General features: G+C 48.6%; 1 protein-coding gene across 6 annotated transcripts in view; it reads right to left on the reverse strand.

Moving 5' to 3' along the window:
* The window catches only part of BPTF (bromodomain PHD finger transcription factor), a 2,119,711-nt gene that overhangs the window by 1,009,246 nt on the left and 1,084,876 nt on the right, over positions 1–25,589 (reverse strand). For all 6 annotated transcript variants that reach the window (XM_069655028.1, XM_069655026.1, XM_069655024.1 and 3 more), the window contains exon 18: positions 5,331–5,583. In XM_069655028.1, the coding sequence (XP_069511129.1) occupies positions 5,331–5,583 (253 nt within the window). The remainder of the gene's footprint in view (positions 1–5,330; positions 5,584–25,589) is intronic.

Below are 25,589 nucleotides of genomic sequence, written 5' to 3' on the forward strand. Positions count from 1 at the left end.
TGACCATCCAAAACTTCTGGGATTTGATGAACTTGTTCAGACGGCGGAGATCTAGGATGGGCCTCCAACCTCCAGTCTTCTTCTTGATGAGGAAGTACTGAGAGTACATGGAGTCCCGGAGCCTCTTTAGGACAAACTATCGCGCCCATCTTCAGCATGGCCCGCACCTCAAGCAGTAGCTGAGAGACGTGGTTTTCCTGCCTGGCCACTGGTGGTATGCAAGGACAATTTTGTTAGAATTCAAGGTTGTGTGCGTGGGCCAGAGTCCAGCACCCAACTGTCAGTGGAGATGGACTTCTACACGTTGACGAAGTTCGCCAGCCGGCCTCCCATTGGAGTGCGCGCCAGACATCACGGACAGATACATCTTGCTTCGCAGTGGATGCGCTGCCTTGGGGACCTTGGCGATGACGGCGACCTCCTCCAGAATTGTTGCGGCTCCTGTAGGCCTCCTGGGCTGAAGAGCGGGACGGTTGACGGTAGAACGAAGAGCTTCCACCGAAGCCTTTGGAGGAACCTTGGGATTTACCACCGTTGGTCCGAAAGGACGGCCGTCGCTGTTGCAGCGTACCCCAGGCACGAGCTGTCTTGGTGTCCGCCTTGATGGCCTGAAGGGACTCGTCCATGATTTTTTCAAAACTAATTGTCCCTGTCGAAGGGCATGTCCAACACCCTTGACTGCACATCCTGGCGAAAGTTAGTGGCCCTTAACCATCCTCGCCGACGAAGGCAAACGCTGTTGCCCATTTGGTGGAATCCTGTGTCGGCAATGTCAGTGGCCACTGTAATGGCATGGTCCAATGCCCTCCTGCAGGATCTCCAATGCTTCTGCTCTCTTGTCATCGGGAAGGAAGTCCATGAGGGGAGCAATCTTAAACCAGAGCTCGCTGTCGTAGCGTGCCACGATGGCGAGGGCGTTGGCTGCCTTGATGGTCGTTGCTGCCAACGTGATGACTCGTCGTCCCATGGCATCCAACTTCTTCCCCTCGCTGTCCAGGGGAGGGGGAGGTAGTTGACACGGAAGAGCCAGAATATTTCTTCCTCACTGCCGCCGAGACCACCGAATCCGGGGAAGGCTGGGACTTCAAACACTTGGGTGAAGAGTCCAGAACCCTGTACTTTTTCTCGCAACTGTCCCTCTTCACCAGGGCCGAGGACGGGTTCTTCATATGGGACAGTCCCTCGACCCAAATCTCGTCCAATAGCGGGAACGAAAGTACGGTCTTCCTCTTAGCTTGGCGGCGCTGGTACAGGAAACCCTCTTCTTTTCCTCGGGGATCAGTTGAAACAGTTCAGAGGCCCTAGAGATCATGGCATGGAACAAGCCTATCTCGTCTGGCGGGGAGGCTCTGGGCGGCGGAGACAGGAGGTCTCCTAACCCGCCGTCATAGTCCGTGCCCGTTGTCGCTGTGTCTGGGTCTGTATCCTCCCTCGGTGGAGGGGAGGCAGGCGAAGGGTGACAAGGCGGGGGAGAGTGAACTCTCCTCTTCTCGGCCGGGGGCTTGCCTGAAGGCCCAGGTGCCGCAGGGGTCTCCCGCCGGCTGAAGGGGCATCCTCATCCGGATCTCCAAGCACAAGGTGTGCAGTGCCTGGAGAATGTCCACCGAAATGTCCACTGGGGGTTGAGGTGGTTGCTGAGGTGGCGGAGGTGGGAGCGGAGGTGGGAGCGGCGGCGGCAGCGGTGTAGAGTCCTCTAAATCCTCGATGCCCTGCTCCACCTTTGTTGGTCTCATTGCCACTCTCCACTTCTCCCTCGTCTGATCCCTCCCGTAGGACTTGACCTCGACGAACTTCACTTCCAAAATGGTCTGGAGAGTAGAACGCTTCTCCTCAGAGAATATGTCCGTGCCCTGCAGGACTACCGCGCCCCCCACCCCTTACTCTGCGACCAGGGGAAACTGTTTCGGGGAGATGATGGGCAACACCTTCTCCGGTGTCTTCTCTATGAGCTGAAAATACTATTCCCTCCTGGCAGGCAGGGAAACTCTCACCTTGGGGGCCGTACCCTGGGAACTCGCATCCACAGCCTTTGCTAGGGATGCCACCATTCCTTAAATGGAAGGCTTTGCCGGGGGAATCTGGGCCTTCACGACCTTGGTCGAGCTTGAGGCCTTAACCTTGGGGAAGGGGGGCGGTGGAGGGAGGGTCAGCGCGCTGCTCTCCCCTTGGCCTTCTCCAGAAGCTTACCCGGGTGGTCTTGTAACGCTCACCTGATTCCCACGGAGGCGCTGGTCCCGGCTGAACTGTTATAGTCTCTTCAATTGAGAAGCGTAGAGCTCGGATGACTCTCTGGACTGGGCTTCCTCTTGACCGTCTGGCTTGCAGGGAAAGGTTTCTGCAGGCGGAAGAAAAAAGGGTTAATGACCGTTTGGCTGGACTTCCTCCTCACTAATCGCCAACTCTCCGAAAGTCCAATGTCCTGGTGAGCGCTCACCTTAGGCGTATAAATGCTGGGCTCTCCATCCTGCGACTTATGCAGGGGTGCGTGGGTTCCAGTTACGTCACTGGAGATCCTCAAAGTCTTTTGTGGCCTTAGAAGTGGCACAGGTGCTGAGATGCCAAAAGGTGAAGCCACCGTTACTGCACGAGCGGATGCCAGTAGGTATAAAGAGTTTATAGTCTTGAAGAGATGGGCACCTTTAATGAAGTCTTTGCATTGTCTTTTTCAGGTGCCTGGATGCGGAGGGCGTGGTCACTGAGAGCGCGACACGTGCGGTTGTACGTAGGTATGGGAATTTCAATGACACCTCAATAATGTCCTTTTCTTATTTGCAGGTGTCGGGACCTTGCGGGCACTTTCCCAGTCGCGGATGCACGTGGGGAAACATGTAAGTGTTAGGCTTTCTTGCAATCTTTAATGGCACTTAAATAATGTCTTTTCTTGTTTTCAGGTGCCGGGCTGCTGCGGTTGAAGAGATCGTAATACACGCACAAAAGCAGGTAAGAAAAGTAAATGCGGCCGCCTTCACCCGATTCCTACTTAACAATGTTCTTTGTCTTTACAGGTGCCGTTAGGCTGCTGAAGAGAAGGCCGCGAAGAATCTGTGAAAGCACAGATGGATCAGGTAAGCGAGCGCGGCTGCGAACGTGTTGCAACTTGCTAACCTTATGTTTCTTTTGCTTGCAGGTTATGCCGGTGTCTGGATTCCTGGATGGTAAGTATAGTTCTCGTGTCTTTCTTCCACAGGTTGCTGAGCTGAAGCTGGAGATGTCACTGGAATGCTGGAGCTGACTCGGTGAGTGTCCTGCTGCAGATACAGAATAACGTGAAGCACGTTTTCCCAATCGGGTGTGGTTTAAATAGTGTTGGAGTGATTGGGTGTCTTCTTCCACAGCCTCACCCAGGTAAAAGAGTTCCTGTGTTCCAGAGCTAAGGAGTGGCACCAGCCCCACCCAGGTAAGAAAGAAGTCCCAGTTCAGGGAATAGTTCCTCCCAGTAGAAGGCTGGGGACTTCATCCTGCCAGCATTTGCAAAGGTGAGTATGCAGCATGGTCTGCTACAGGTAGGTCCACCCAAGCACCTTTGCAAGAATTATGAGCCCGGCGCCCCTGGCGCCGGGACTGAGGTTCCTTATGAGCCTGGCGCCAGAGGCGCCAGGACATGGTCCAAAGGGCCCCAATAGGGGTTTGCTGGAGCCGGGGACGAGGGTCGTGAGCCTGCTTCCGGGGATGCTGGGCTTGACTTGGCTTCTCGGGAGCAGTGCTCATGACAGGTCTGGCTTCCTCTTCTTCTCCAAACCGGAGCGTTGGCTCGTGGTCGGCGGTGCTGGAGACACTGTGCCCGCCCTGGCCTGTCGCAATGGCACTCCCGGTGACCGCAGACTTGCGGTGCTTAACCTCATGTTGGGCCCCCGTCGCCGGAGCACCCGCAAAGGTCTTAGAAGACCACTCAGGTTTCTTCTTGTGGCTGGGGGAAGTCATGCTGCCAAGATTCACCCATAACATGGGCCTTGGCCTCGAGCCATTCGGTGAGACGCCTGCGCCAATCCTTCATGGTGCGTGGGAACCATATCCTTGCAAAACGCACAGTCATCCTCCACGTGCATTTGGTCGGAATGCAGGCAGTAGGGGTACAGGGAGTGCCCATCGTCTGAGTAGATGTTCCATAGGCTGCATCCTGGGCCAACCTTGAACAGAGGTGTTGAGTCTTTCCTCCTCTGCCATGACCACATGGTCTAGGCCTCAAAGAATCTGCTGGAATCCTCCAAGAAGCGAACTCGATGAAATCTCGCCCTTGAGGGGCGTTGAAAGTCCAAAAACGTGTCCCTGTTAATCGGATGGATTGATGGACCTTGAGGCTCAATTGACCGGAAAAATAGATTAAACTCTAAGAAAAATCACAAAAAGCAGTAAAAAACCCGAGAGCTAATCACGAAGACTCCCACCACTCAAACATGCGGAAAAAATCTGAAGTTGGCTGCCAGAGGAGGGCATTAGGTGGAGGGCAGTCATTGGCTGGGGCAGTATGACCCAGAGACCAGTGATTGGTTGTTAGGAGAAAGACAGTTTAGAAGTGAAACAAACTGATTTTTTCTTTACCAAGAATTCCCAGCCTTACGGGGAATATTCAAAGAGCATTTGAATCCACGCCAGACCCCATTCTGGAGAATATCCTTTTTATTTTGGGACCCCCAAGCACCCCGTTCCCCTATGTTTGAAAGCTTCCTCGTATCCCCCTCCCCACCTGTTTCTTCAACCCCATATATATTTTTATCCAAAAATCTTTGTTATTTTTCGTTGTTTTGGATTAGTTATGAATTCATTTGTTATTTTGGATTCGATTAAATCACCGAATACTGCCCTCTCATTCTACTTTTCCCTCTAAAACCAACCTCTTTTGCACATTTTAGCCTATCTTTTTGGCAAGCACTCTTCATTGGCTTATGACAGTATATAATGCTAGACACAAGCTTCATACCAAATATATAAAGCAGAGCCTGGGTCATATACAATCATATAAAAGCCACCCAAAATATCAACATGAAAAATCAACAAATATTATTCTACTGACATTTTTCGATCAACAAGTGGAAACTATCCACTGTTAAAAGCTGTGTGTTACACTGTGGGACAAAGGCTCGAAATGGAAAACGAAAGGATGTACAACTGAGCAACACCAAAACATGGGAAAAAAAGCCAATCAACCGTCATTATTTTAGTATTGTATTAAATTATGACTCTACATTTACTGTAATCAATAGCGAATGTCAGTGGAAAAGAAAAAGAAAAGGCACAACCAAATAAAGCAATTGCAGCATTGGCTTGATCGAAAGTGGATGAAATGTATGAAAATATTTTATAAATGCTAATAGATTCTTAATATCATTCACCTGTTGTAGGCTGCCCTTGCTTCACCCAAGTGGCAAAGGTTTGATGAAAATTCTTGTTCTGCTGAAATGAGACAGTTGACGGTGAGCCCATTTTCGTGGTAAGCACTACCTTTGTCCCAGGCGGAAGAGGACTTGCTAAAGGGGCTGTCACTACTTTTTGAGGAGTTGCAGCTGTGGTTGCTGGGCAGTTGGTAGTTGTAACAGTAGTTGTTGTACTTGGTGCAGGTGTTTGCTTTTGTTGCTCCAAACGCTTCTGCAAGGGAAAGACACCGATTTAGCTTTTTCTAAAAGAGGACTACGATGGTGATAGTAATTCACCAGCACTTAAGGTCAGATATTATGGGGAGGGCTAAGGATCCATTCCAACCCCCAGAAATAATAGTAAAGTGGCAGAGGCTAAACAGAATTTCTTGCCATATTCCACGGCATGTTTGCAGACTCATCCTCCAAGGGAATACAAAAGGTGAAAAAACATTACAATAAAATCATGTAGGACCTACTGGTCCCTTCAATAAAAGTTGAATGTCCTCACAGTTGGCATCCCCATATCCTCCCCCACATACCTGTTAGGGGAGATTTCTTAAAGTCCTACTGGCAGTAAGCCTTTAAGTAAGCTATCCCAGTGGTTTGCAGATCCCAAACTTTTAGTATCAGTCTGTACTAGCTCAGGATCTTGGTAGAGTGGTTGTATACGAATTGATCGTTTTACAACTGCTCGAATGACAATTGACCTTTTCATAATTGACCGAATTGTGAAGGTCAATTGTACCATATATGTGGGGGGAAACCCCCCACAACCCCAAACCCTCCAAAACCCATATATATATATATATATATATATATATATATATATATATATATATATATTCGGTCAATTGTGAAAAGGTCAATTGTGGCCCTTTAAATTCGGTCAATTGTTCATTCGAACAATTGTAAACAACCAATTTGGGTAATACTGGTAGAGTGGCAGAGCAGTCAGGCTCATCTTAAGAGGAAGATGTGAGCTGTAGGTAAGTACACTGAATCTTAGCTAGACAGGCACAACAAAGAAGCACTTCAACATATATTTATATAAAAGATAAATATTTATTATATTTACACCAGAATCACTTTACATACTTCAGATGTTTACGGTAGAACACTTAGGAATACTAGATAATACACTTCAAGGGGCACTTTCACTTTTTTGTTTGTTCGCAGTTACATTTCTAGCAACGTTGGAAAGGGAAAAGACAAGGTTATCGTATTATCAGTAAATGCGCACTCATGTGGTTTTCAACGGGTTATACAGTAATGCTTTTACTCTGCAAACAAATTTAGAAAAGTCACTTAAAGGGAGGAAAATAAGTGGTTAGTGCACCATGAGCTTTGCTCAGGGTTCTATAGGTGGTTTCTTAGCCTGGCAAGTCCAAAAACACAACTCTAGCTAGAGGCATTTCGGATAGGGCTTGAGGTCTTGACAAACAAAGAATAATGAAGAGCTCCTGTGGATTTCTTCCAGTGTCTAAAGTTATTGAAGCAGCAAGTTAGCAACTAATAAAGGAGGCATTAACACGAAATCGGGAAGGGGACACAAGCAGTAGCTTGGGTCAGAGGTAAGAGGGGGATTGCCCTGAGCACCTCTATGTGCACTCCAAAGCTCTGGAGCGACTTTGTGGAATCAGGTAAGCAATACCTTTTTCCCCACAGTACCTTTGGTTTGACGAAAGTGTTCGTGGTTGGCTTATCAGGGATGTGGCAGCTATGGACCAAACCTCCGGATTCCTTGGTCTGGTGACGGAAGGCATGACAATGGACGATGTCTCTTAGCAGCTGCTCGAAGGAGGCCATGTAGCACGACTTTCAGCAACTTCTTGGTTCACTCTGCTGTTTTGGCACCTTTTCAGCAGCACCAATAAAGGACACGGATCGCCCGGTCAATCTTCTTCGCTTCCTGCAGTCCCCACACTCTGGTAAGGGGTTCTGGGAGAGTTGAATCGGATCACTGGAGTGTCCCCTTTCCACAACAATGCACTCGAAATGGGCAACAGGTCTCCTGAAGCTCCTAGGACCTCGGAGGATGCTCGTTTCAAAGTTAGACTTCGACTGGTTGTTCCCACCAGCCAAAGGGAAGGAGTTCTATTCAGAGCTCCTCTGTCACATAGAAAACGGAGTCAGGACAGCAGTGGTCGTTTCACGTTCTTGCAAATGGTCTGCAGGCGTCTCTGTTCGTCTGCTCCTTCGGTTATTTCTGTTTCCTGTGGTCGACTTGCTTTACACTCCAAAAGCCTCATCTTTTACACAGTTCCAGCAGCACACTCCTCTGCAATCTCTCTCAGCATTTTACAGAAAGCGGCGTTTGGCTGTCCAATCAGGACAGCCAGACACCCTTTGGGAGCTTAACCTATTCAGGCATTCTGGCAGACAAAGGACAGGGGGTTGGAAGACTCCTCCCCCACTTCATGCCTGCCCAGACACTCTGGAGCCTAGGTGGGAAACCCACTGGTTCCCGCCAAAGGCAAAACACACAGACCTCCCCCTCCCAGAATGATAGAAGAAGGGCTAACAAAGAACAACCACGCTAGTAATGTCAAAAAAATAAGGGAGGGCCCAAGCTGATATTTGGTGCCCCTATTGTGCACTACTGAGGCTATGGACAGCCTACGGTATATAAAATACACAAACGTTGGTAGAACACGTCCACTGCCATCAGCAAGAACTAGGTGGTTGTCTAATTGACGAAAAAGTCACAGAAGCAGAGAGAAGGGGGATACTAAGTATCCCTTTGGCACTCCACTGAAGGTGGTGTGTGTCGATTTCTGAGACTGTAGAGATTTGGGAGATACCAAGTAGAAGAACAAGTTACTTTGTTACCTGGTAACGTTCTTTCGATGGGATGATCCGACGATGTATTCCACATCTATGACAGGTAATCACCACAGCTGTGCTGCTTCTGAAAATATTCAGCGTCTGCGTCCTGCATCGATGAGCTGTCCTCGAGGGACTCCGTCGAGCCGACGTCACCGGATGTTATAAGTAGGACGCCCGTAGCCTCAGTTGTAGTTTTTTCCCCAGAACGTGTGGCACCAATCTTCTGCCAATATGACTACAGAAAGCCTTGCGGAAACGTAAGCTGCAATCGCATAAGAAATTCTTTAGAGGGGCAGGCTGGGAGGGTTCAATGTGGAATTCCTCATTGGAACATCCCATCGAAAGAACATTACCAGGTAAGAAAGTAACTTGTTCTTCGAGGGGATTGGTTCCTCCGACGTATTCCACATCTATGACTGACTCCCAAAGCAGTTCCAACATATGGAGGTGGGAAAAGAATTTAGAATTTTGGAATGCCCAATTAAATTGCAGAATAGAGGACCGCCTTGCCAAAGGCCAAATCTTGCCCATGGATAGAACCCAGGGAGTAATGCCTTACAAAAGTATGGACAGGGGCCCATGTGGCTGCATCACAAATGTGACGAATGGGAACACCCCTCTGCAGAGCAGTGGAGGCAGCCACACCCCTAGTAGAATGGGTCCGTAAGCCTACCGTAGGGTCCTTACTCCCCAGGCAGTAACATTCAGAAATTGTCAAGATAATCCATCTAGACAGTCTGCTTAGTAACAGCTTATCCCAAACACCTTCCAGAGTATCCTACAAAGAGCTGATCGTCCACTCTGACCCGGGACATGCGTGAGATGTAGGAACTTAAAGTTCTCCTAGGATCCAACCTATGGAGCCGCTCTCCTCTTCCTTACCAGGATGCGGAGGAGGATAAAATGCCGGAAGAATGACCTTGTGTCTTAAATGAAATTCCGACACCACTTTCGGAAGAAAAGAGGGACGAACCCCAAGGACAACCCTGTCCTTATGGAACACCATGAAAGGTGGCTTAGCAGATAGTGCCTGCAACTCACTCAATCTATGGGCGGAAGTAACCGCAACTAAAAATCCAGTTTTAAAGGTCAACAGTCTCAAAGGAAAAGAATGTAAAGGCTCAAACGGTGCTCCCATTAGGAATTTTAGAACCAGGTTCAAATCCCAACCGGGCACCTGGAAAGGTGACGGTGGGAACACATTAGTGAGCCCTTTCGGAAACTGAGAAATCTAAGGAATCTTAAAGTCGAGAAGGTCCGGATACCACGTTCACCTGGCCCATGCCGGAGCAATGAGGATCATTCGGGAACCGAACCTCTGTAACCTCCGCAGCACTTGTGGAATGACGGGGACTGGAGGAAATGCATACAGAAGTGGGAAGGACCACTCCAGTACGAACGTGTCCCCTAAGGCTCCTCTTGGAGGAAATTCCAGCAAGCAAAATCTTTTGCACTTAAGGTTGACACTGGTGGCGAAGAGATCCACTTGTGGGGTCCCCCAAAGGGTGAAGATCTCCAGGAGAATCTCTTGAGCCAGCTCCCACTCGTGAGAGACTGTTCTGCTTGCCCAGAGTGTCTGCTGCCTCGTTTTTTCGTCTCCGGCCAGATGAACTGCTGAGATCGAAATTTCCTGCTGGGTGGCCCAGAACTCGAGCTGCATCGCATCCCTGCACAGAGGAAGTGACCCTGCCCCCCCCCTCTTTGTTGAGGTAGTGCATGGCCACTGTGTTGTCCGTCAGGATCAGGACATTCTTTCCTCGCACAGTCGGCAGAAAAGCCTTCAGAGCCAGCCTGATGGGCCTCAACTCCAACAGATTGATATTGAGTCTGGACTCCGAGAGAGACCGACGACCGTTGACTGTCAACTCGTTGGCATGAGCTCCCTATCCCATGAGGGATGCGTCCATCACGATGGTCACCTCCGGCCAGGGTAGCCAAAATGGAGCCCCCTTCATCAGATTGCCTTCGACGGCCCACCACAGAAGATCCTGCATCTTGAGAGCCCACTGCAGAGATCTCATCCGCAGCCTGGCCTCTGGCACCAGGAGAATGCAGGATGCCATGAGGCCGAGCAACCTCAAGAACTCGAACACCGGGAGACTCTGGGCGTGTTGAAACTTCATCTCCAGAATGTGAGAAGCCCTCACCTGGGAAGGGAAACACAGCCTCAGGGATGTGTTGAGCACTGCTCCGAGGTACTGAAGCCGCTGGTCAGGTGTCAATTGGGACTTCTTTAAGTTGAGGGAGAAGCCCAGCCTGTGAAGGGAGTGGCAGGTGACTGACAGATGATCCAGGACTTGCTCAGGAGAGCTTGCCCTGATCAACCAATCGTCCAGATAGGGGTAGACGTGAATCCTCCCTTTCCTGAGATACGCTGTCACCACCACCATGAGCTTGGTGAAGACCCTCAGGGCGGAGGTCAATCCGAATGGCAGGACCCGAAACAAAGCGCGAGTCACCAACCGCGAACATCAGGTAATTCTTGTGCTTGGGATGAATCGGCACATGAAAGTAAGCGGCCTTGAGGTCGAGCGACACCAACCAGTCCTGAAGTTGAAGGGCCTGGAGGACTTGAGAGAGAGTAACCATCTTAAACTTGTCCTTCCTGGGGAGCTTGTTCAAACCACGCAAGACCATGATGGGTCTCAATCCCCCGTCTTTTTTCGGGATCAAAAAATATGGGGAATACCATCCCTTGTTCCTTTCCGCTACAGGCACCAGTTCTATGGCGCCTTTCTCCAGCAGGGATTTGATTTCCTGCGCAAGGAGCGGATCCGGACTCTGCAAAGAGAGGTTCCCCGGTGGATTGTCGTGCGGCCTCTGCCGGAAAGGAAGACAGTAGCCGTGGGCTATGATCTCCAGAACCCACACATCTGAGGTAATGGCACGCCATTCTACAAGATGCTGCGCCAGCCTTCCTCCAACCGGCGAACCATGGGACATGGCCTCATGACTGAGCTGAAGTGGCTGCGTCAGTGCCTGAGGGCAAAGAGGCAACTGCCCAGGCGGCCTTGGCACCTAAAGTACCCTGTTTTCCACCTCTGGTACTCCTACGTTGGCCCCTTTGACTTGCAGCTCCCCTCAATTTACCAAAGGTAGAGTAGTATCGAAAGGAACCTCCCCTCCATTGCTGTCCCCTAGGACGAAAAGATGGAGGTTGGCGAACTGCAGCGCTCAACGACTTCGCTGCAGCTTTGAAGGTCTGCAATCTCTCAAGGCTCTTGTCAGCCTTGCTGCCAAAAAGATGTTCACCATCAAAGGGCATGTTGAGAAGCCGGGCTTGCACATCAGGCACAAACCCAGACTTCCGCAACCACACATCTGCGCATCACGGTGCTCGCCGCCATGGACCGGCTGACACAGTTTGCCACGTCCAGACCAGACTGAACGGATTCACACATGGCATCCTTGCCATCCTGTACAAGGGCAAGAAAGCCATCCCGTTCCTCCCCTTCGGGAATATGTTCAGCCGCCAACGAGCTGCTTTCAAAGCCATACCCCCTGAAGAAAAGACTTTCTTCGCCCAACCGTCAAAACGTTTGTCGTCCCTATCAGGAGGGATGGTAGGGTACGACGCCTGCTTTGCTGGGGCCGTAACCGCCTGCACCACCAAACTCTCCGGAGTAGGATGCATGGACAAGTAACCGGGGTCGCCACTGGCTGGGCAGTACGTTTTCAGCAACGACTTACCCACTGCCGGGAGAATCTCCAAGAGCAGTCCAAGCCGCCGCCGCCGCCACCCTTCTTTGCAAGGGCCTATTTGGAATGGCGGTACCGGGTCAGTTGGTGGACCTTGGTCCAAGATATCTGTCGGGTCATTGTTAGGGATAATTCTCTGTTTAGGCTGAATTTCCTAACCTAGTGAGTCCCCCAGCAGCTTTGCTGGATTTTTGGGGTTTAATTTTTTCTCCTGCCAAGAGTGAGACTCTTTTACCCTCACTCTTGGACATGATTTGAGTGTGTTCCTTTGACTCTAGATGTGTTTAATGGGCTATGGGGTCTTTTACTCCATAGGGCTTCATGTGTTTTTGTGAGATGGGTTACACAGCACCCTCAGTGCAGTAACCAAGGGGCGTCATAGTGACCCCCAAAAATCGACTCCATACCCTGGGACGGACTACTGTCTCCCAGGGCATGTAAAGTCACCATTGACTTTACTAGTCTTGAATTCTGAACAGAACCAGTACAAACCATCATATTGTGGACGTACTGGCCGGGGCCATTCGATTGCCCCGCGGTCTGTTAGTCGAGGGGGCACGTCTCCGTCCCCACTTATCGAGTTTTGGCTGGTGGCAGTGGATACTACTTTTTATATTCAACCGCGAATATTTCTCTATGGGATTTTCCCATTGTTCGAGGCTACTATCTTTATTTATTTAATTACGATAGCCTCGAACATACCGCCGGTTTATTTATTTATTATTCATTCTCCGGTTGGTATTTTTTGCCAAAACTCGGTTCTAAAATGGCATTTGTGTTCTCTTCTGTGACTCCAACCCAAGTCGAGCCCTTTATTCCACTTTTTTGGCGGGCTTCTCCACAGAAGCCCCCAAAGTGGTGCCACTCTGTCTGGGGTACTTAGGAGGGGTGGAGGGGGATTTAGGTACCCTGGACTGAGTTGCCTAGGCAACTCAAGTCGCACTCCGTCCTGATTGGCCCAAGTGGTGAGCCAGCCGGCTCACCACTTATGTTTGAGTGACAGCTAGGCTGAATGAATGGGGGTTTTCTGCATAAAAGCAGGGCTTTGGGGACTGGAACTTCAGAAGTCGCCACAGGACCTAAGAATCCGACGAGGGAGAAGCTGAGCCGACTTGCCACGACAACACCACCGGTGGAGCCCTGCTGAACCGTCTCACCACTTTTCCCAACGACAGAGGAGATCTCCCACCGGAGAGTCTTCTTCCTTTGACTGGTGGGGATAACCAGTTTCACCTTCTTTTCGCCCTCCCGACGCATCTCGTGGCCGCCTTGCCTGTGCCAAGCACCGCGGCAACCGGAATACCACGTTTTACCACGACCGCGAAATAAAGGGTAATACCTTTAACCGGAAAACTCTGCGGCTGGTTTCTTCCCTGGCAGTGCAACGACCTTCACCTTTCCTCCAAGTCGAGATCTTCTCTTCTCTTCTCTGGACGACGCCGAGACTTGCACCCGCTGCCAGGAACAACTGCCACCGCTGGAGGATCCTTCCCACTTAAGGTACCGTGTTCCGCCTGGCTTCCCTTGCTACCGACTGTACGGGGTAGATTTAGCCCCCGGCTTTCGAACCTGGGTTAGCCTGGGACAACCTGGCTAAACCTTTCTGACCCTCTCTAAACTCTTTTTTCGAACTCTCTGCAAGACTTTCAAAGCCTAGTGTAACTGTGTGATCTGGGGCGCATTTGTGCTCTGCTCTCTCTAAGAGTGTGCCCAGCCTATGGACTTTGGCTCACAAGTGACTTTTGCTCTTCTGCCTTGCTAAAAGTGTTCCTAAATCTTAGAGTGGTGTATCTTCACATATTCTGCCCTTTTCCCTCCCTTGTTCATGAATTTATTGGAGTGCCATCTATAGTTAAGCGCTCACCTCTGTCTGGAAATAAGTGGCGTTAACGAAGACTTGTCTGATAAGGAATAAGGGTTGTATATATCATAATAGTAACTGTGTTTAGAGTGTTTTACAAATAAGAGTGCTGGAGTGTTTCAAACATTGTGTGTTTAAATAAATAATTATATACTTTGATACCAAAGCTCTGGTCAGTGTTTTCTTGTGCTATTGTATCTGAGTACCTATTGTGTATACTTTGCATACTCCCTAACTCTTCTTGAGGAAAGTCTGACTGCTCATCCACAGCTACCAGGTAAATCTGGGTGGTACAGACTGCTACCAAGTGGTTTTACTGCTAACACCTGTAGTCCTAAATCTTTTGCAGTGTTCCCAAAGGGAACTGCACAGGTTTCTGCCTAACAGTCATTTTGCAGAAAATCCACTGGTGGCGCAGACCACCCCCAGTACTCCGTCACCCTCGACAAGAGCCGCCTGTAAGAAGACTCGGCGTGCGTGCCAGGCTCAGGCTTACCGAACTCAAACTCCGGAGAGGTGTCCAGACCACTGGGGTTGTGCAAATACTGACGCACGTCTTCCATCTGGCTATGACCAGACAATAGGTCGTCAGGAACCTCATCGGAAACCAAATCTTCCTCAGACCCCTTCCTCCACCTCAGAAATATAATCCAGAGGCTGGAACAAATCCCTGAAAGGGCACAGAAACAGGCTCAAAAACAGGCCTCACTGACTCCTTCAGGGCCTTCCTCGGAGTTTCCACCGATGCACGGGGTACCTCGAGTAAAGCCTCCACAAAAGGCGTCGATGGAATCAGCGTCGACGTCTAGCTTGTCGTTCGACGGCCTATGCGCCGATGGCATCGATGACTTCCTCAGAGGCGGAGCCTCGATCGAGTCCCTCGACGGACATGGCGCCGATGGCGTCGACTTCTTCTTAGAAGACCTCACAGGTTCCACCGGTCTCGAGGACGTTGAGGACCGGGACCTGGAGCAGGCATGGCTAGAGCGATCCACCTTGTCCGATCGGGACCTCGACGGCTCCCGATGATCGCGCCTACCTCCCGAGCCCGAAGGCGTGCGAGCGGTGGGCCCTAGCACGTTCCCTGCCGGCTTCCTTCGAAGGCACGGATGGAACGGAGCCATGCGATTGGAAAATTGCCATCATCTCCATACGAAATGCATCCCATTTCGCAGGAGAGGAAAGCCACCTGCCGTATGGCGAAGTCCTCGGACGAGGAAGGCGACCGGTGACAGTGCTTCCACGTGTGCCTCGAAGTAGCAGAGGAATCATGGGTACCACCCCAGGAATGAGACCCCCTGGACCTACGCCGACGTCTCGGAGAGTCGCCCCTCGAATTGTCAGTCAAAAGCCCAGCAGATTTCGACTTTCAGGGTTTGAAAACCCTACCTACAGAAAGCTTCTTCTTCCGCTCCTGCAAGGCCTTCAATGTTAACGACTGGCAATCGTCACAGTCATCGGTGGCGTGGTCCTCGCCGAGGCACCAGAGGCAGACGTCGTGCAGGTCCGTAAGTGACATCTTGGAACCGCAGTCCCGACACTTCTTGAATCAAGACGACGAAGACATGATATCTTCACAAAACACCAAGTTCGAAGAACCAATAGAATCCGAAGAACTGAGGCGTGCCGAGATCTCCGAAGCGAACACGTTCGCAGAAAAAACGGAACTGAGGCTACGGGCGTCGTGCATCCTATTTATAACATCCGGTGACGTCGGCTCGACGGAGGGCCTCAAGGACAGCGAATCTACGTCATTGACGCAGAAAATTTTCCAAAGCAGCACAGCTGTGGTGATTACCTGTCATAGATGTGGAATACGTCGGAGGAACCAATCCCCTCGAACTTTAGTTACTTGAGGATATACAAATAATCTTAAAGTAGGACGCTAGGAGTCCCCAGCAACACTGCCCATAAGGAGCTGTGTGCTGCAGTAATAAAACATAGATGCCTTTAAATGCTACGGAGCAGACAGACTCCATAGTACAGATAGATTACAAAGAATAGAGTTCCAAAATACAGAGCCCACAGAATAAATGAGTGGAAAAAGGCTCCACTCATTCAGGATTTAAAGAAAAAGTTCCAGAAGTCCAGCAAAAAGTGCTGGGGGTCTCACTAGGAGAGGGCAATGAAGCATACGCATGATATATCTTCCACACCAATACCCAAGAAAGAGGTCTAAATTATGTCTCAAGATGTGTCCTCTGCACCAACTACTGGTGGCTGATAATTCACTTCAGATGAGTAAGACATGATGTACTATGTGCATGAGGTGAATAGATAGCTTGGTACATGATATTTTGGCTTTAAAGGATGAAACTACCACTAGATTGGTCAGATATGCAACCTGCCAAAAATAAAAATAACCACAAAGAAAGAAGCCAGTTATTTGACTGAGAAGGCTAAGAAACCACATTCCAAAGATACTGTTCCATCTCAAACAATAATGCAAATGTATTGTTTGACAAAGTGATGTATGCATGTGCTGGGTTTAATATAGCACTTGCCTAGCTATGAAGCAGTGGAGTGCTGCACAACAAGGTTATACAATAATAGGGTACAATAATATGGATACAACTGGAAGGATAGGCTATTAAGGTTACATTTGAAAGGTCATTGAGAAAGGGGATACAGAGTGTTGGTTATAGGCAGCAGAGGATAGGATAGGATAGGATAGCTCAGGGGCAACATGCCTTGGAAGCAAGACGACACAGAGCAACATGGGTTCGATCCCCAGTTCTACGCTTAGAAACCTCTGGGTATTAATCGCGTTATAAATAACCTATCATATCATACAGGTTACAGAGGGGAAAGGCTGACCCGTCGTTCATTAGTTTATTGTTGAATCCGCAACTACACTCCTGTTGATTTCTACTTTTCACACAATCCGACCTTCCCAAGTGCACTGTTTAGTTCTTGTGTATGCAGAGATTCCTTCCTTCGTTGCCGATTGTTATGAGAAAGGGAGGCATGTGGTTGCTTTCAAACCCCTAAAATGGCAAGTCATTAAGCAATTCCTCCCAATTTATTCCCACCGCTTTCTAGGCCAGTGTTCAACAGCTCCAGATGAGAGTCCAAATAGGATTTTTCTGCATTCGTCTACAGGGTTCCACAATTCTGATTATATTCAATTACTTTGATTTTCAATCCATTTATGTAGGATATAATCAGGAGAATGTCTACTAAGGAAACACTTTTTGGGGGTGGGTCCAATGCATGAACAAACAGAGCCTCACACCAATTTAAGAAACCAGCAAGGATTGTCACTCTAGACAGGGCTCAACATGATGCCCGATCCCCCTACACCAGGACAGGCCACAATAGTGTTTACACAGATATCGCCATTTGTTTTTGTGCAGAAAATACAGTAGTAAACAACTGAAACACGATCGCTTGACGATAAACAAGGGGGAAAGAACCGCCAGTGGGAGCACACAAGGACATCATTTGTTGACCAGGAAAGGCGACTGGCCCACTACTTCCTGCTAGCCAGGGCTGATTCCTGTCTTAAATAGGGAGGTATTTGTAGCGTCAATCATGAAAGAATCATTTGCAGTACATCCAAATGTTTTTAATTGCAAGCAGGACAGCCTGAGTGCTACTTTTCGTGTAAAAAGAAAGAAATAAAATGACTTTGTAGTGATCTCTGTACTCTTAGTCCATAGTCCCCTTTCCGCCATACTTATGGGAGTCCATCCTATAAGGACAGGACCGGAACACTTTTGCACAGCACAAAAGTAAATTTACCTTTAAGAAAAGTAGATTGCACATTAGGCTCCACAGCGCGGGTATGGCTTGCTCAGCTGGCTCCGCCTGCAGGCAACACATCAGTCCTTGCATCCGCTGGACGGGACTCCCGACTAACAGCCTATTTAATGGCAGATGGCGGGCAGGCAAATGGAAGAGGACCAAGAGTACATACAACACCTAGTAACATTTTCTTACTCTTATGTCCCATCCCCTTTCCTCCATACTTATTGGCAATTACACAACATTAATCCCTTTGGGAGGCTGGCAATAATCTAGAAAAACAGGTTCTGTATTGCTGCCTGCCTAAACCTAGCATCACCTCTGGCTGACGTGTCCATACAGTACTGTTTGCAAAAAGCAGACAGACTATCAAGTTGCTGCCTTACTGATGACATCCCATGCGACGTTTCACACAGATAGCATTCATCATGTTTATATATTGTGCATTTGTTTTTATATGTATGTATTTCGTGTGTTAAAGGTTTCATTTAACTAATAAAACATAATAAAACAAAATAGGATTCATTAAAATCTGGGTCAAATACATAATAACAAACAGAATGATAAAATAACATCATAAAATGACAATCAGTAATTTAGTATAATGAAGAATACAGTGTGGTTCTTCTACTCCATGCATGTTGCAAATAGCTTACAAGAAAAAAGCACTAGTGTGATAAGGAGGGCACAATATCATAAAGGAAGGCTTCCAGTGATTAAAACCAAAACTTCTAATTACTGTTAGAAGGTATAGTTCCCGCAGGTCATTACACAATGCGCAAAATAATAAAATGGGCTAAGGTTAGTTTGTTTATGTTTCTTCGTAGACATAACAATGATACATGATGGTTTGGAAAAAGCACATTACAAACCCACAGAGTAGAGAATTTTTTTTTTATATGAGATAACCAAACCTCTTTGTAAGAAGTACCTAAGGCCAACAAGTGGGTAATCAAAATTTTGGTTAAATTATCTTCCTTGCTCTTCCACAGAGGAAGCTGAAAAAAAGAACAGGTTTATGCTTCAGGGTGTCAGTGATATAAGGGAGACCTATTTCAAGATGAGTGTTAAAAGAATGCTGTTGTGCCTGGGGTACTCCTGAAAGACAAGAAATGAAAGAGCTCTACTCTGCTTAAGTCCCCCCTACATCAACCATGTCTCAGGGTTCACTGCCATAAACACCCGTAGCCAAACTCTTAACCCTGTAGACAGTTAGCATTGGCTAACATAAAAATGTTGCAAGGGATTTGGCCAATTTGAAAATACTGCCAGTAGATTGTTTCATTTGACGCCTTCAGATTGTCCTTCCAATTTAGCAGGCTGCTAAACGTTATGCCAAGATACTCAAAGTATTGGCAAACAAACTGGCAGCCATCAATGGAGATTGTAGGATCACAAAGCTATTTTGGTTTAACACATTATATAGCATTTGTCAGCATTAACCTTCGCCCCCCCCCCCCCCTTGAAGCCCAGTAAAATCTGAAATGTCGTCAGGTTTAGTATAATAGCTTGTTTTGTTCCTCCGCACCCTTTCTGCACCCCTTTACCTCACCTTTCGTTTTTCTCCGGCTCTACCCGAAATGTAATCAGGCCTAGTACGGTAGTCATCTGTCTGTTTCCATTTCCTTCCCACACTCCCCTCCCTTCCTTATCTATGTCTTAGCTCTTGCACTATCTGAAATATCGCCAGGCCGAGTACGATAGTTAATTTCATATCCTTACGGTTCATGGCCTGTAAGAATGTCATTGTATTTTCCCTTGTTCCCTCCCTTGCCTTGAAGTGCTTTGAAACACATTGTGTATAGGCGCTATATAAATAGACTATCATATCAGTCCCCTAAGGGATCATAAACCTGGTGTGCCCTTCAACAAGACACTGAAGGGATCTCTGGTTCCTGACCAACAGAACTGCATCATCAGCATATATTGGGACAGGAATCTTCCTGCCCGCACACTAAGGTACTTCAGCATTGAGTTTCTAAGAAAGACAGTAAATGATTTACATACTGGCTGAGCGAGTACGCACCCCAGCCAAACTCCTTGATCCACAATGATAGTGAAACTCACTTCACCCTTGTTACTGCACCTGACACGGACCATAGAGTCGGAGTGTAGGGTCACGTATGCAGTAACGCATTAGGAATTCCCATATCTTGCGAAGTCCTTGTAAAGACTGGAGGGGTGTGTCTGTACTCCTGCTCTCTATATGGTAGAGGAGAGGCACAGAGGACCCCAGCCAAGATTCTCTATTGTTAGCAATGGACGAGCAATCAAGGCCTAGCTTCTCAGGAGGTAATGCAAGCTGGTTCTTAAGTACAGTGTAGTCCCCAAGCCCCCTTAAAGGAATGGCCACACACTGTATTAGCGAAAACACAGTCTTTATATATTTAAGGTTGAAGGTTATATACACAATCACAATAACTCATTGTGTGCTCTGTAAATCTACAATGGCAAATATATACAGTTCTAAGTGGTACCACAATTATTATCAGATCTCATTAAAGTGCATCAACTGTACTCTGGTCAAATGTCACACAAATCAATTAATAAAAGGTAACCAACAATAGATATAGGAGGGAAAGCAGTTAGTTAGAACAATTGGCAGAATACTGGCCCCTACCGTTAGACACAGTTCTGTGTCGAGATTCCCCCCCCCCCAACCTGGGCAACCTGTAAAATAAAGATATACTACAAGCCCAGTCCATATATTGTTCAATTAGTCTTATTTCCTTCTACAATGTTTCTACCACCCCAATGTACCTGGAATAGCAGAGTTCGACGACGGGTCGTCGATGGATCCTTCTTGAACGGCCCCCTTTAAAGCAGGAGCCACGGATCGCCGAGATCCCTCGGAGAAAAGGATGAACGACGGCAGTGAGGCCGCAGCGTCGGTCCTGGCGGGGCTCGTCGAGTCAAAGACGCCCTGCAAGGAAGAGGCGTGCGGGTCACCGCTATGTCGATAGTTCAGGACCGCAAAGAGTTTGTGAAGAACTGTGGCCCAGCAAGGGAGTTGAGTCGTCTGCCGTCTTTACAGACTTTGGGTGGCGGGAAACCCACCAGCGGATAAGGCGGGTGTCGGTGCGGACGAGCGTATCCGTGAATCAAAAGTCTTAGGCAAAGGAGCGTTGCGGCTCCGATCGTCGACGGCACAGCATCAAGCAGTCCCCGGTTCTGGGAAACTAACTTCGACGGGCCTCCAGTGGTTATAGCAAACATGTGAACCCTGGTCTACGACGGTGGACGGAATGTCCGGTGCTTTATCTTCGTTCTCCTTGGCGGTCCCCCATCTCCGGTTGGCAGCCTGTCGAGGGTCTGACTTCCAGGGAGCTTCTGCGAAGGTTAGCAGTGCTCGATGGTCCCTCGGAGCACGGGAAGAGGGCACCTAACCAGGTCCTCTCTGGATCAGTCTTTGAAGACACAGCAGCTTTCAGATCGATGAAGTAGAGCAACAGCACTACTTCTCTTCCAGCAGGGTTTCAAGGTTAAGCTTCATTTCAACTTCAGCTTCTGAACGATTTCTAGCAGTGAGAGGTCCCCAGATATACTGTTCATCTCCCCTTCATTCTGCTGGGTCACACTCAGGCAACCAATCACTCAGAAGGGCATTTAGGCAGTCAGCCAATCAGGCGCATGATGCATTCAGGCCATTCTTCTCCATCCAGACACTCAACACAGAATGTGGATTGAGACAAGTACCAGGTCATTCAACACTACACACTGCATTCCTACCAGTTTCGGGCAGGGCTGTCTCAGTCATTGTGTCAAACACCAGATACTAGACACCCACAACACAGAATGCGTATTCGCCACACAACATTCACCCAGGTCCCACCCACATACGTACCCACAACATACGGTCGTTGGGAAGGCTCCAGCCAGTCTGGTCAGCACTTCCCCATACTACCATAAATGGAACTTCCACCCAACAGCCAGTCAGGGGGAAGGGCCAAAGTCAGGCCTTCCCAGGATTTCGGGAAAACCAAGGTAACAGGCGATGGAAGGCAAGTAGCCACGGTGGTCATCTTGTCTCCATCAGGAATCTACCAGTTCCAATGACAGGGCCTGGGCATCCCAAAATGGAGGATGCTCAGGGCACCGGTCAATTCAGCACGGAGCTGCCACCAGCCCATAGCCCTCCCTGTGGGCCACACACACACAGGTGCCCAAAATCATATTAGGGGCACAGGGTTCTACTCCCACTCATGGGTGCCATAAGGGTATCCCATAGGTCTGTACACCAAACCAAAAGAGCTGCACCGCCAGGAGTCCCACATGAACTCCTGCGTGGAAAAAACAACAAAACACACAATAAAAAGCAGTAAAGGACAAGCGATGCATTTCCAGCATCACAATGCTCCACAGCAGTCCCCTGTCCACGTGATCGAAAGCCAAATTAAGGTACACAAAAGCCATGTAGATAGGGGTTCCTGCAAGACGGACATACTTGGAGACTAACTAATACAAATGTATACACTGATTAACAGTTCCCAGCCCAAGCCTAAAGGCTAGCTGGGTATCTGAAAGGAGATTATTTCCCAGGACCCATTCTTTAAGCCTTTCCATGATCACACTGGAAAACATCTTTGACGTTCATCGAGTAAGGTTATTCAACAGTAAGATAACGGGAATGATTTAGAGCCCTTCTTATAGACAGGCACGATTGTGGCATTTTTCCATATTCGTTAACAGAAGGGCATTAAAAATCTGCATCAGGAATGAGGCGCACAGCTCAACAAACGAAAAAAGTTTGATTGGAATTCCGTCAGTCCCCTGGTTTTTGTCATCCAATAACTTGTTAAAACTCCCCTACAGTGAAGGGGTATAGTTGCATATAGTCAGAGTAAGATGATATCTTGGTATCAGCCTCATTGTGCGCACTATAAAGATAGCTAAAATGTGCAACACAGTCTTGCTCCAAAATAAAGATTTCAGTTACTTGTAGGTCCACCAGGAACAATTCTTGGAGACAATCCCCCAGAAGATTTTACTATTGTTAGATGAAGCAGCTTCACACAGATTCCAAATGACTACAGGTGATCTCTTAATGTCCTCACTGATAGGCCACGCATATAATTTCTGCTGCATTATCTGATAATATCAATATCCGGGACATCCGCCTTCAGGGGGCCCACAAGTGTCCTCTTTTTTTTTCTTTTCTTCACCTAACCGAGAGCCCGAACCTGGCCTTTCCCTTAATAGCAGCACATTTTGCTTTACTAAAAAATGTCCCCACATTTTTTTTGTAAAAGAGGAAAAAGCCCTAATCATTTCAGGTGGTGTAATATTCGTGTTTAAACACTTCATGAGCTCATCCTTCTTTCAGTAAACCACTATGCCCTAAAAATGTGCTGCCCTATCAGCCCTCCAAGATACGGCTCGCCTATTTGTTATTTCCAGCGGTTATGGAAAAGTAGGAATATCTCCAGAGTCTGTTAGCTGGCCCAAGCACCATACTAAAGATAGAGGGCAATGGTCACTGACACTGGAATCAAGGACTGCAAAATCATTAATACAGTCCCAGCAGTGCACTGGGACCAGCATATAGTCAATTATGCTACGGAACCAGCCATTATTAAAGGTGAAGTTGTCTGCAAATGTCATATCAAACTTCCCATTAAGGGCACGGTAACCTGCTTAAAGCGGTACTTCTCACACAATAACGGCACTATTAGAAGAGCAAGTTACTTTCTTACCTGGTAACGTTCTTTCGATGGGATGGTCCGACGACGTATTCCATATCTATGACAGGTAATCACCACAGCTGTGCTGCGTCGGAAACTTTTTTCGGCGTCTGCGTCGATGCGCCATCGTCGAGGACCTCCTCCGACGTCCGACGTCATCCGATGTGATAAGTAGGACGCACGACGCCCGTAGCCTCAGTTGTAGTTTTTTCCCCCAGAACGTGACATTAGTCTACTGCCAGTCAGACACAAAGCCTTGCGGAACGTAAGCTGCAATCGCAAAAGAAATTCTGCAGCGGGGAGGGAAGGGAGGGAGCGATATGGAATACGTCGTCAGACCATCCCATCGAAAGAACGTTACCAGGTAAGAAAGTAACTTGTTCTTCGAGGGGATTGGGTCCTCCGACGTATTCCATATCTATGACAGACTCCAAAAGCAGTACCAGAGCAAGGAGGAGGGAAAGAATTTAGAATAAAAGTTTAGAATTGCCAATCAAATAGCAGAGCAAAGGACCGCCTTGCCAAAGGCCAGATCCTGCCCTCGGATGGAATCGAGGGAATAGTGACGTACAAATGTATGTACTAAGCCTAGGTGGCTGCATCACAGATGTTGCGAATAGGAACACCCCTCTGCAGGGCAGTAGATGCAGCCATACCTCTGGTAGAATGGGCCCGCAAGCCAGCCGGTGGGTCCTTACCCGCCAAGCGGTAACACTCTGAGATAGCCAAAATAATCCAGCGAGACAAAGCCTGTTTCGTCACAGCTTGTCCCAAACGCTTACCAGCGTAACCAATAAAGAGTTGATCGTCCACTCTGACCCGGGACATGCGTGAAACATAAAAGTTTAAAGCTCTCCTAGGATCAAGCCTATGGAGCCTCTCCTCTTCCTTACCAGGATGCGGAGGAGGATAGAATGCCGGAAGAACAACCTTCTGGGCCAAATGAAATTCCGTCACTACCTTCGGAAGAAAAGAAGGACGAACTCTAAGGACAACCCTGTCCTTATGGAATACAGTGAAGGGTGGCTTAACTGAAAGTGCCTGTAACACACTCACTCTGCGAACGGAAGAAACCGCAACTAAAAACACAGTTTTCAGAGTCAACAGCCTCAAAGGGCAAGAATGTAAAGGCTCAAACGGAGCACCCATAAGAAACTTAAGAACAAGGTTTAAATCCCAACCGGGCACCAGGAAAGGCGACGGAGGGAACACATTAGTGAGCCCTTTCAGAAACTGTGAAATTAAAGGGATTTTAAAGTAGGAACACTCTTCAGACGAGCGCTTAAAGATGGACAGCGCCGCCAGGTAACCTTTAATGGTACCCACTTGCAAGCCCCTGTGGGCCAAATAAAGTAAAAAGGACAGAACCATGGGGATGTCACATGCAAAAGGATCCACATTCTGAACTCTTCACCAGTCGCAGAACTTACGCCAACGGTACAGAGACTTTGTTGCTGGCCGTCGGGCCGAGAGCAACACCTCCAGCACGTCTTCAGGGAAGTCCCAATCCTTATACCTCAACCTTTCAGAAGCCAAGCGTGAAGGTTGAGGGATCTGACCTCCAGATGGAGAACCTGACCCCCCCCTCCCGTGAGAGCAGATCGTCTCGGTAGGGACGACGACGTGGAGGGCAGATAGACAAGTCGAGAAGGTCCGGGTACCACGTCCTCCGAGCCCACGCCGGTGTGATGCCGGAAATGCATCTGAGGGACAGGGCCTCTGAATCCTTGTCCTTTTTCTGTTTTTACCGTGTGTTCTGTCATGTTTTCTGCCCAGGAGTCCATGAGGGACTCCTGGCAGTGCAGCTCTCTTTTGGTTTGGTGAACAGACCCATGGGATACCCTTATGGCACCCATGGGTAGGGGTACAACCCTGTGCCCCTAGTGTATGTTTTTGGGCACCTGTGGGTGGCCCACAGAGCAGGGTATGGGCTGGTGGCAGCTCCATGCTGAATTTGACAGGTGCTCTGGGTGTCCTCCATTTTGGGATACCCAGGCCCTGCCATTGGAATCAGTTGATTCCTGATAGGAAACAAGATGGCCCCTGTGGCCTCTTGCTTTCTATTGCCTGTTATCTTGTTTTTCCCAAAGTCCTGGGAAGCCCTGACTCTGTCCCTTCCCCCTGACTGGCTGTTGGGTGGAAGTTCCATATATGGTGTTGTTGTGAAGGCCCAGCTAGACTGACTGGAGCCTTCCCAGTGACTGTATGTTGTGGGTACCTCCTGTGGGTGGGACCTGGGTGAATGGAGTGTGTGACCAATATACACTCCTTGTTGTGGTTGTCTGGTTTCTGGCATGAGAGACAAAGACTGAGACAGCCCTGCCCGAAACTGGCCTGAATGCAGTGTGTAGTGTTGAATGGCTGGGTACTTGTCCCAATCCACATTCCTTGTTGTGAGTGTCTGAAAGGGAGGAGTGTGGC

The sequence above is a fragment of the Ambystoma mexicanum genome, chromosome 3q, assembly GCF_040938575.1.
Source record: "Ambystoma mexicanum isolate Mex_15411 chromosome 3q, UKY_AmexF1_1, whole genome shotgun sequence".
NCBI classification, from domain to species: domain Eukaryota; kingdom Metazoa; phylum Chordata; class Amphibia; order Caudata; family Ambystomatidae; genus Ambystoma; species Ambystoma mexicanum.